General features: G+C 38.8%; 1 protein-coding gene across 1 annotated transcript in view; it reads right to left on the bottom strand.

Annotated features, from left to right (window-relative positions):
• The window catches only part of TTN (titin), a 256,966-nt gene that overhangs the window by 46,134 nt on the left and 198,593 nt on the right, over nt 1–12,239 (bottom strand). Inside the window, exons 219-239 of the mRNA XM_061379384.1 lie at nt 11,833–12,153; nt 11,439–11,723; nt 10,946–11,245; nt 10,296–10,598; nt 8,969–9,244; nt 8,550–8,849; nt 8,157–8,459; nt 7,626–7,925; nt 7,213–7,500; nt 6,828–7,124; nt 6,436–6,738; nt 6,039–6,344; nt 4,954–5,241; nt 4,546–4,836; nt 4,164–4,451; nt 2,394–2,984; nt 2,194–2,298; nt 1,493–1,690; nt 1,108–1,404; nt 414–1,001; nt 20–322 (exon numbers count right to left, since the gene is read on the bottom strand). Of these exons, the coding sequence (XP_061235368.1) occupies nt 20–322; nt 414–1,001; nt 1,108–1,404; nt 1,493–1,690; nt 2,194–2,298; nt 2,394–2,984; nt 4,164–4,451; nt 4,546–4,836; nt 4,954–5,241; nt 6,039–6,344; nt 6,436–6,738; nt 6,828–7,124; nt 7,213–7,500; nt 7,626–7,925; nt 8,157–8,459; nt 8,550–8,849; nt 8,969–9,244; nt 10,296–10,598; nt 10,946–11,245; nt 11,439–11,723; nt 11,833–12,153 (6,531 nt within the window). The remainder of the gene's footprint in view (nt 1–19; nt 323–413; nt 1,002–1,107; nt 1,405–1,492; nt 1,691–2,193; nt 2,299–2,393; nt 2,985–4,163; nt 4,452–4,545; nt 4,837–4,953; nt 5,242–6,038; nt 6,345–6,435; nt 6,739–6,827; nt 7,125–7,212; nt 7,501–7,625; nt 7,926–8,156; nt 8,460–8,549; nt 8,850–8,968; nt 9,245–10,295; nt 10,599–10,945; nt 11,246–11,438; nt 11,724–11,832; nt 12,154–12,239) is intronic.

The raw sequence follows: 12,239 nt of genomic DNA, 5'->3' as shown, positions 1-12,239 counted from the left end.
GAAAAGGCATGATACTAACATGCAACATCCTTGCACATGACTGATTTTGAAGCATCACTTGGTGGTCCAACTCCTGCTCTATTTTCTGCACTGACACGGAATTCATACTCATTTCCTTCCAGGAGACCAGTTACTTTGCATCTGAGATCTGAAACTGGTTTCTTTGTTGCTCTGACCCATCTCAAACCTTTCTTTTCTCTTCTCTCCACATAGTAACCTGTGATTTCACTTCCACCATCATCTACTGGCCTCTTCCAGGTAACTGTGACAGTATTTTTAGTCACATTTGTTACTTCTGGTTTTCCAGGAGGGCCTGGGGGACCTATTAAGGGAGAAAAAAGTAGTTAAAACAAATATCAAGTCTTCAGAGATTAATAAAAGCACACCAGAACCTCTTAGCTTGTTCTACATACCGAATCTATCCACCATTTTAACTGGTTCTGATTGTACCGGTTCACCCTTGCCAAACTGATTTACTGCTGAGACACGGAAAACATATTCATTTCCTTGAATGAGCTTGCTAACAACATGCCTGCAGCTTTCAATATTTTCAGCAACCAATGTCCAGAGCAGTCTGCTAGTTTCCCTCTTTTCAAGAACATATGATTTGACTGGTGATCCACCATCTTCTGCAGGAGGTGACCATGTAAGAGTTGCTTTTTCTGCTGAAACATTGCTGATCTCAATAGGTCCTGGAGGTCCTGGAACATCTAAAACTTTCACATGTATGCTCTCCTGCTTAGTGCCAAAAGGATTGGTTGCAGTAATTGTGTATTCTCCAGAATCTTTTCTGGCTGCGTATTTGACAGACAGAGTAGAAGAAGTTGGTGTGGTTTCAATGTGCACAAGCTCTGAAGGTCTAAAATCTTTTCCAGCTTTTGACCATGCTGAAGTTGGAGGTGGTTTGCCACGGATACTAATAGCAGACACTGTAATGGTGTCCCCTGCTTTTACTGTTAAACCTTCCTTCAAGGTAGGATCAATAACAATGCTTGGTGCCTCTGTCAAATAAACACAAAACCCCAGATGTTATAATAAGAAAACAGGAAAAAAAATGTATATTAATTATTCAAATAAAATTCTAAATCTTTAATGTCATCTACATACCATACTCATCCTTGCATATTATGGTTTCTGTGGATTCAGATGGAGCACTGATAGCTCCAGCAGTGTTCTTTGCTCTAATTCTGAACTCATATTTGGAGCCTTCAGTGAGGTCAGTTACAGTAAATGCACAGTCTGGAACATTCACATGATTAGCTTTTGTCCAATTCTTTGAAGGTAAATCACGCTTTTCAACAATATAACCAGTTAATTTGTGTCCACCATCATATTTCGGTTCTGTCCAAATGAGTGTTACTGAGTTCCTGGTTACATTGATAACTTCAGGTTTCCCAGGAGGATCTAAAAGAAAAAAAAACAAAACAATAGTTGTCAAAAAAAACTTATTTCAAATTTCAGAATTTGCCTTTTTACTTTCCTTATGACTTACCAATAGGATCAAGTGCCACAACTGGTTCAGATGGCAGACTTGGTTTACCTACTCCAGCCATGTTGATCGCCATTACTCTGAATTCATATTCCAGACCTTCAGTTAATCCTGTCACTCTGAAATCTTTCATTCTTATTGGTGTTTTATTTGCCCTCTTCCACAGAAGACTATTTCTTTCTTTGACTTCAATGTGATAACCTAGAAGATAAATGGTGTGATTAAAATATGAGGGGTTTTCTAGAAATCGTCATTTCTCACAGCATTGTGAACGCATCATACTGCCTGTATGGCATGTCACATAGGCATTGTGCAAGAGGAACACTGAAACACAGATTAAGAAATGGATGTGGACATACACTACAGATGCATGTAATTGCAACGAGATGTTTGCAAATGCAAATTGCTAATTTTAAGGGCCCAATTAATGTAAGATATAGGTGAGTTTGGTTTTGTTTCTTTAGACTTTTTGGCTCTGTGCAAAAATGTTGTTTCTCGGTTAGTCTTTTCCTGACTTTTAATTTAAAATTTAAAGTTTAAAAATTTCATCATGGATAAAAAATAGGTAGTAAAACAATAAAACAATCAATCAATCAATTAATCAATCAATTTAAAGCATAAGCACCTGGTAGTTTTATCTTACCCTTTGACAGAGAGAAAGACCTATCAAGGACTGAAATACGAGGAGGCTTTTGGGTATATACCTGTGATTGGTGAGCCTCCAGTTCTTCTTGGATCAGTCCAAGTTAAAGCTACAGAGTCATGCCGCACAGCAACAATGTTGGGAGGTGGAGGAGCATCTGGAACATCTAAACAGCATTTAAAAAAATGAAACATGAAAAATAAATATCACCCCTAAACCACATGGAGTTTTTCAGTTTTGAAAATTATAACAGATACTTACCAAATGGATGTTTTGCAATGACAGGGTCAGATTTAAGACCTTCACCTACTCCATATTTGTTTTCAGCCCTGATCCTGAATGTATATTCATTTCCTTCATGAAGTCTTGTAACTCTAAATGTGGTTTTCTGCACTGCGGAGGCACAAGTCACCCATTTATTGTTTACATTATCTCTCTTCTCTAGGACATAGTTAGTGATTTCTGAACCACCATCATCTTTTGGAGGGCCCCACTTTAAGGTTATGGCATCAGCTGTGACTTCTTCAAATTTCACTGGACCTGTTGGTATGCCAGGTTTGCCAACAACTTTCACAGAAATAGTGCCTTCCTTGCTGCCAGCAACATTCTTCAGAGTTATGGTGTATTTTCCAGCATCAGCTTTCTGGCAGTCATGTACTACAAGTGTGGTGTTAACTGCTGTAGATTCAAATGCAACTCTTCCACTCTCAGTAAGTGCCTGGTCTTCACCTTTCTTCCAAGTTACAGATGGGACAGGCTTGCCTTTAATTGGGATTTTAAGACGGAAATTGCTACCCTCTTTAGCTGTATAGCACAAATCAGGTAGATCCCTTAAATCAAGATCAGGTGCCACTGTAAAAATAAAAACCCCACAATTATTCAACTATGTATAAACTCTGTAATAAAATTAAGATGTTATTTAAAAGGCGTCTGATTTGTATGTATGCACAGTAATGATGGTAAGCATAAAACTGTATTTGTTATCATAGGTTTTGGTAGTGTATGGAGCTACAGGGGTGGGCTCTGTGGGAAGTTGCTAGAAGCTTCCCCTATGTCTGATAGAGCCAATTCCAGCCAGCTCCAAGTCAGACCCACCACTGGCCAAGGCTAAGCCCCATCAGCAGTGGTGGCAGCACCCCTAGAATGTATTTAGGAAGGGGTAAAAAAGTTACTGTGTAAGAGCAATTGCAGCTGGAGAGGGAGGAGTGAGAATATACAAGAGAAACGGCTATGCAGACACCAAGATATCCACCTGCAGCCAGCCATGGAGGACTCAACAGGCAAATGCCCAAAGGAGACTACAACCTCGTGGGAAGCCTGCACTGGAGCAGGCTCCTGTCAGGACCTGTGGCCCCATGGAGAGAGGAGCCCATGCTGGAGCATGTTTGCTACAGGAGTTGTGACCCCGCAGGGGACCCACGCTGGAGCAGACTGTTCTTGAAGGACTGTACCCTGTGGCAGAGACCCACACTGGAGCAGTTTGTGAAGAACTACTGACCATGGAAAGAACTCTCATTGGAAAAGTTAGTAGTGAACTGTAACCCCTCATAGAGAACCCCTGTTGGAGCAGTGGAGGAAGAGTATGAGGAGTCTTCCCTCTGAGGAGAAAGGAGCAGCAGAAATGTGTGATGAACTGACTACAACCCTTATTCCCCTCCCTCTGCACCACTTGGGGGGAGGAGTTAGAGAATTCAGGAGTAAAGTTAAGCACAGGAAGAAGAGAGGGGTGCAGGGAAGGTGTTTTTAAGATTTGGTTTTATTTCTCATTATCCTACCCTGATTTGATGAGTAATAAATTGAACTTTTTTCCCTAAGTCTGTTTTGGCCATGATGGTAATTCATGAGTGATCTCTTGCTGTCCTTATCTTGACCCACAAGCCTTTTGTTACATTTTCTCTCCCTTGTCTAGTTGAGGAAAGGGACTGGTAAAATGGCTTGCTGGGCATGTGGTATCCAGCCACAGTCAACCCACCACATAAAGAAATATAATTTGGGTAAGTGAAGCACTGAATTAATGATCTTGCTTCTTACCAACATCATCTCTTGCCACAATTGTAAGCTCTCTTGGAGTTCCATATCCAGCATCATTTTGGGCTCTCACTCTGAAAGTGTATTCTTGTCCTTCTTTTAGGTCTCTCATTGAAAAATGGAGGTTCTTTGCCCGCATGACTTCTTGCCATTTATCTTCACCAATGAGGACCTCAACAACATATGCAAAAATACGGCTTCCACCATCACTGATAGGTTTTTTCCATACTAAATTGCATGATGATTTTGTTACTGCTGAAGCTTTTAGATCCACAACTGGTCCAGGTGTTTCTAGATAGAAGAAAAGCATAGTAAGTGTCCATTTGAGCTAAAAATAAAAATGATCTGAATACCAAAATAGGCAAAATGGATTAATTTTTCTTACCAGAAGCTTTAACAGCATCACGAGTTTCACAGGGGTCACCAATGCCATATTCGTTTTCAGCAAAAACCCTGAAGAAGTAGGATTTGCCTTCTTCTAAGTTAGTTATCCTGCAGCTTGTCTTTGGACATTCTGTGGTTACTGTGGACCATGACTTTCTTTCTGCATCACGTTTTTCAACCACATAATTTGTGATTGGACTGCCACCATCTATTAGCGGAGGTTCCCATGTAATGAAGGCAGAATCCTTAGATGCTTCCTTTACAATCAGGTTAACTGGAGGGCCTGGAGTATCTAGATAACCACAACAACCCCACATTTGATTTAGTAACCAACAAAACCAACCAACCAGCCAAAAACATGAGTAAAAGTCAACAAATATACCACAATGGGGAAACCCATAACACTTACCAAGGACTTTTACAACAATAGTGTATGACTTTTTGCCACAGCTGTTCTCCAGACTCAGGACGTATTTTCCAGCATCATATTTGTTTACATTTTCACAGCGCAGGAAGGTATCAAAATCAGTCGATTTGATATCTAATCCTTGTCTGTCTCTTAGGTTGGCACCCACTTTAGACCATGTAATCTTTGGAGGTGGACGTCCTCTTACCGGCACATAAAGTCTCATTGTGACTCCAGCACGCAATACAAGGACTTTCCTTAGTTCTGCATCAAGTTCTCCTTCAGGAGGAACTGTGTGTTTAACAAAAAAAAAATGTGCAATTAAAACACATTCTTTAAAACCATCACAAAACAAAAAGTCCCTCTTTACTGGCATTTCACTGTATTGACCAACTTGTTCTCATTCCTGTAATGATGTTAATTAGTCAGTGTCCTGACTCCTGTTTCAAGATCATTGTCAAACTCGGCATTTTTTTGCACTGTTTTCACTATTTTTTTTCCTGCCTTTTCCACCATTTATATTACCTACAATATGAAGAAGTCTCATAGTTTCTCTAGAATTCAAAGAAATTTCAGAGTCTCCTGGATTGTACTCTGTACTGCTTATGTTGAACCAATACAGTTCTGTGAAGCAATGCTTTTGTACATACAGCAAAATGCATACAAAAGCCAGCATGGCTCTTATGGTTTAAGTGTCATACAATAAAATAGTGTGCCACACAGATTCTTAGAATAGTAATATTTGCTTCAAATTATTTAGAAGACGTGAATAAGAATGTAAGTTTTAAGAATAGAAGTGAGATCTGAAAAGTCTGATTTTAGGATTAGAGAAAGAAAAAATTCTTGAGGATCCAAAATAGGAGTCGGAAATGTATCTAGCATACAAAAGAAAAAAAGCAGACACCAGTCAGATTCTCCTCAGTTCCTAACCGTCCTAATTCTTCTCCAATTTAGACACTTTTAGCCTACATTGTTTGAGAAAATTCCAGATTAATCTGCTTCTGTGATCTGTGACAGACCCTGTCTTTGGAACTCATCCATGAATTCAAACAGAAGTTAATAAGGTAATTTGTTTTCAGTAAACATACTTAAAATGTCTTTGGCAGTGTGTTTATCAGGAACATCACTTGGATCACTGTATCCAATCTTATTAACAGCATAAACACGGAACTGGTACTCTGTATCTTCTATCAGCCCTGTTACCACAAATTGTGTAGCCTGTAAGTTCTTGGGTAGATTGCATCTGACCCAGTTGTCTGTGTCAGCTCTTTTTGCTTCCACTAGATAACCAATAATAGGACTTCCTCCATCATATGCTGGTTTACTCCATGACAGGCTTATTGAATTACGAGTAGTATCAACCACTTTCGGGAAAGCTGGTGGGCCAGGAGGATCTGAGAATTAAAATAACAAAGTTATTGTACCAAATACTGTGCAAACATATTTAGAAATAACCATGGAAAATATCTGAGGCTTTTAGCTTACATTGAGGATCACGAGCATACACTGCTTTAGATGGTGCGCTAGGCTTGCCAGGTCCAGCTTTATTCAACGCTATCACCCGGAACTCATATTCTGTTCCTTCTTGGAGTCCAGTAGCCTTAACAGTTCTTTCAATGACAGGCTTTCTGGTTACCTTTGTCCAGTTAAGAGCCTTAGTTTCACGCTTCTCAAGCATATAACCAGTTACTGGTGATCCACCATCATTAGCTGGTGGCTTCCAGCTAACAGTCATGAAGTCTTTCGTTACATTGCTAATTACTGGTGGATCGCAAGGTCCAGGTACATCTGTGAAGATTTATTTGGAAGTTATGTTCGCATTCATAAGTATATACAAAAAACCAATGACCAATTAAACTATCTCACAAAGGACTTACCATATGGATTCTTAGCAACCGCTGGTTCAGTGAAGATAGGGTCTCCAACACCATATTTGTTTTCAGCACATATGCGGAACTGATACTCATGTCCTTCAATGAGTTTCTCCACCGTGCAGCTTGTAATGGGTACATTGGGACTGACTTGGGCCCAGTTTGGTCTGCTTGTTTCACGTTTGTCTACAATGTAGTTAGTAATTTCAGAACCTCCGTCTTCCAGAGGAGGCTCCCACGAAAGCATTGCACGATCTGCATACATATGTTTGATTTTAACAGAGGCTGGAGGACCAGGCTTATCTAGAAAAAATAACATCACATTGTTATAGCCCTGTCTCTTGCTATATCATTTAACTATAACTGAATTTATCAACAGTCTTTAGCATACCAAGTACTTTAAGTTTAATGGTTGCTGACTTTGTTCCACTTGCGTTTTCAGCAGTAATAGTATAGTCTCCTGTTTGCTTCCTGTTAACACTGAACAACTCAACTGTAGCAAGATTTCTCTTAGTGGTGATCTTAACACCTTCAGACGGCTTTAAAACTTCCCCATCTTTCTTCCAGGTAATTGCTGGCATTGGCTTGCCATATACATTTGCCTCCAGACGCACATTAGTTCCAGCTTTTACTGTAAGCTGTGATTGCATAGACAGATCCAATTCTATTCTGGGGGGAACTGAAAGGTAAAAGCCCAACAGTTAATCAATCCAGTAATAGATAAACATTTCATTCTTCACATGAGGGTTAGTTCAATACATACAGACTTTGATCAGAGTTCTCAAATGCTTCTGTATTTCTTACCATTTTCTGGATGAATGGTCACTGGATCAGAAGGTTCAGAAGGTCTGCTAATGTTAACTGCTGTTTTAGCAATTGCTCTAAATTGATATTGAGCATTTTCTTCTAAATCAGTAGCTGTATACTCTTCTAAGGGTATTTGATGTGGAGTTGTATTGCACCGGACCCACTTATCACCAGGTAATTTGCAAGCTTCAACAAAGTAGCCAATAAGTTTGCTACCACCATCATGTTTCGGTCTTGTCCATATCAGTGATGCGGTACTCTTAGTGACATCAATAACTTCAGGTTTTCCGGGGGGATCTAAGGCAAATAAGATCATGTTATAATCTGTATTGCAAAAAAAGCTAACATATTAAACAATGTTAATAATACTGGATACTTTAATAATACTGGATACCCACACACTGCACTCATGGCAAACATGAAAATATAAACATAAGGGCAAACTGAAGATCATAAAGAATCGAAGGTATATTAAAAATGACCATAAAAACAGTAGTCTCCTGCAATTTATTGGTGTGTTTTGCTTACCAACTGGTGCTCTTGCTGTGACAAACTCAGTTGGTTTACTAGGTTTACTTGCTCCAGCTCTATTCAGTGCATAAATTCTGAAAGTATACTCAAGGCCTTCGATGAGCCCCACACAAGGGTATTCCGTGGAGCGCACAGCTGTGTCATTAGCTTTCACCCACAGTAAACTGTTCCTTTCTTTGCGCTCAATGAGATAACCTGTGATTGGACTGCCTCCATCACTATCTGGTTTATCCCAAGCAACAAAAATGCAGTCCTTATTGACCTTGGTAATACGTGCATTCTTTGGTTCACTAGGAACATCTAGAAAGAAATACAAATATAGATATCAATTACATGTTTTCTTACTGGGAGAACTAAAAAGAGAAACGTTGCTATCAACAATTCACATACCAAATGGGAACCTTGCAATCATCTTCCCAGAAGTAAGTGGCTCAGAAATCCCAAAACGATTTTCAGCACGAACGCGGAACATATACTCTTCTCCAGGAATCAGTTTTCCAATTCTGCAGCTTGTCTTTGTGACAGAAGCTAAAGCTGTTACCCAGTCTCCTCGGCTTACATCACATTTCTCAACTACATAGTTTGTAATGTTACTGCCACCATCTTCAAGAGGTATATGCCATGCAAGGGTGCAAGCATCTGCATCTATTTCAGAAATATCAAATGGAGGCTGTGGTGGACCTGGTTTATCTGTTCAAAAATATATTAATAAAAAAGGGATGAAAGAACATGGCAACCACTGGAATATACTAAAACTAGTTTTGTATAAAGCTATTGTTTTGGTATAAAAATAATCAAATGAAACATACCCATGACTATCACTCTGATTTTCTGACTATCAGTACCAGAGCTATTTTCTGCAGTAAGAGTGTAAAAGTCAGAATCTTTTCTAGTCACATCTTTAATGATAAGAACAGAAGATTTTTCTGCTTTATGTACAGCAAGGCGACTGGATGTAAGTACATTTTCATCTCCTTTCAACCATTTACAGACTGGCTGAGGCTTCCCATATACATGAGCTTCAATTCTCAGTTTCTTTCCAGCTTTGATGTGAACATGATCAGGCATCAGAATCTTAGGTGGGACTGAAAGAAAATCACATAGAGATATATAAATTCAACTTCTGTGACATATTGATTTTTTCTTGTGTTTTCACGTGAAGATTCTCTGCTTCCCTCTGTAGTAAGAAAGACTTCCTCCACCAGTAGGAATGACTTCATAATTTTTAATTTAGCTTCCACTTATGGACAAGTAGAGATTCTGCAGTAGGCAATATCTATTTCAGTCTTTTACAGTCTTATACATTTTGTAAGAGAACATTTTTGAGTTTGGATTGCCTTCTCACATGTTTACGTGGGGGCTATTGCACTACTAATGCATGACATAAAATACCTCATCCAGAACTTGTTGCTAACTCTTTGCACTTTCTACAAGACAAACACAAAGGAGAAGAAAAACTGAAGTTCTCGCAGAACTAAACCCATGTCCACATTCAGTCCTTTTATACTCTTGGATTCTTATTCTTCTTCTTTTGTAAAAAATCTTTCAGATTTCTTCCAAAAGAAACTTGGCAGTATACACTTTTCTTCCTGCTACTGGCTAGTTTTCATTGTCTTTTGCTCCTGTACCTTCCTCTTTCATTGTCACAAATAAAGTAGGTTCTTCTCATCTGCCCCTTACCCCTACTTCTTTCTCTGCCTCAGACACCCTGACATCTTACTTAGGCCAACTTGTCATCCCTGCCTTTTGCTTTACATTCTCAACCAACTCTACAATATAAACAACTCATTTTATCTTAAAACAGGTCCCACTTTTGGCTCCATTTATGTCTCAAACTACCATTTTGACACTTTTTCTCCTTCATTTTCAGTTTAAGGACATTTTATATTTGTCCTTAGTTTCTATCTTCTGGTTCCAACTGAAACAATACCTACAGAATTCTATAATAATTCTCAATTAGTGCTCAACTCCCATCTTTTATAATTTGTTAAAATATTCAATACAGTTAAACATAATACTCCATATGAGTTCATAGAGCATATGTCTTTCTGGGACTCATTCAACGAACTAATTCTTCCTCGTTTCATTAGTAAAGCAGAATATTGCAATACAGATAGTATTTAGATTGTTACTTACTGAGTTGTTCTTTGATTTCAAATACTCCTTCGGTTTCTCTTGGCAAACCTACTCCTACTGCATTTCTAGCTGCCACTCTAAACTTGTACTTCTTTCCCTCTTTCAGACCAGCTACAACAATGGAGAGATCTTTGACAACTGAATATTCTGTCCAGCGATCTGCTGGTTGGTCATCTTCTTTGTAGCTAACAATGTACCCATCAACTTTAGAGCCTCCATCACGCAGTGGTGGCAGCCAGCCTAAAGTAGCACTATTCTTCGTGATTTCAGTAACTTCAAGTTTTCGTGGCGGATCAGGTTCACCTTTAAGGGGAAACAACAACAACAAACAAACAAACAAAAACAAAAAATGAAAAACATTAAACATTGAATTTCCAAGATTTTCTGACTATTGAATATTTGTTGAATTATTGGACATTATCTGTGCTAACTCAACAAGGACAATATGGCAAAGAACAAAATTCTTAATAATTGGAAAGGTATTATATTCATAGATTTTATTATTTGAATGAAATTGACACAGAAATATCCACATTTATCACTGAGTAGTTAGTGGCATTGTCCAATTTAGAAACACCAACTTTCAAAAAATTACAAAATCCTACTAAAATTAGAAATAAAATTCAAAATGTGCATAAAGGCATACTTACTTAGTGGATCTGATGCTAGAACCGGTTTTGGTATGTCACTTGGAACACCTTCCCCATATTCATTTACTGCTGTTACTCTAAAGTAATACTCATTTCCAGGTACAAGGTTAGATATTTGGAAACTAGTTTTCTTCAGTTCTGCAGTGACTGTTCCCCAGGTCTTCCTGTCAGCCTCACGTTTCTGCAGGATGTAATGAGTCACTGGGCTACCACCGTCATTCTCTGGAGGTGCCCATGAAAGATGGCATGACATCTTAGTGACATCTGAAACCTTGAAGTCTGACACAGGTCCAGGAGTATCTGTAAAGAAATTTCAATTTATGCTAGTCTTTTCTTTAATAAGCTATAATTAAAGGGGACTAACAGCTTCCTATACAGGGGAGTTAGTGTTAGCTGATACAGTTGTGCTCAAAAACTGGGGTCATAAAAATTCCTGCAATGAAGATTTAATATAGTTAAAAAATTGTCTAGTGATATTTCTTTCATTACTTACCCAGGACTCTGACGTTCACAAATACAGCCTTTTCTCCAGCTGCATTAACAAGTGTCAATGAATATTTGCCTGAGTCATCACGTGTTGAATTAGGAATGACACAGAAGGCCATAGTGTCAACCAGATCAACTTGTCCTTTTCTGATAACATTATCAATACCCATTCTCCTCCAGGTGACTTTTGGTGCTGGGCGACCCCTAACAATGGCAAAAAGTCTAATAGGGCATCCTGCCCTGACTGTAACTAACTTTCTCATGCTTGCATCCAACTCAATCTCAGGAGGTTCTGAAAAAGAAAATTAAAGGAATAAAAATGCAAAGTTTATCACATGAAATAAAATCAGAGCAAATAAAGTTTGTATGTCAATACTCATAAAGAGAACAGGAAAACTCACCAAGTATTTCTTTGGGAGACACAGCTTCTTTCAGTTCAGCTGGTCGGCCAAGACCAACCTGGTTTTGAGCAGAAACTCTGAACTCATACAATTGGTTTTCATCCAGGCTGGTGGCTGTAAATTCTGTGTGAATAACTTGGGCAGCAACATTGCATCGTTTCCATCCTGCTTCAGGATCAGCACCCTCAACTTTTGGTCTAATTTCTACAACATATCCAATAATTGGAGCACCACCATCATACACTGGTTTTCCCCAGCCAAGAGTTATTGAACTCTTTGTGCTATCAACCACTCTCAGGTTTGTGGGAGGACCAGGTGGCTCTGAAAGAAAATAAAAATTACAAGTAATAACACAGTTGTGCAATTTAGCAATCTGTTATGTTAACATTAAAATAAAATACAGTAGA

This window comes from Neopsephotus bourkii, unplaced genomic scaffold, assembly GCF_033783945.1.
Source record: "Neopsephotus bourkii isolate Nb327-2 ecotype Australia unplaced genomic scaffold, CSIRO-AGI_Nbou_v1 NB_196, whole genome shotgun sequence".
NCBI classification, from domain to species: Eukaryota; Metazoa; Chordata; class Aves; order Psittaciformes; family Psittacidae; genus Neopsephotus; species Neopsephotus bourkii.
Note: the sequence above shows the minus strand (reverse complement) of the source record. Positions and strands in the feature narration are given on the sequence as shown.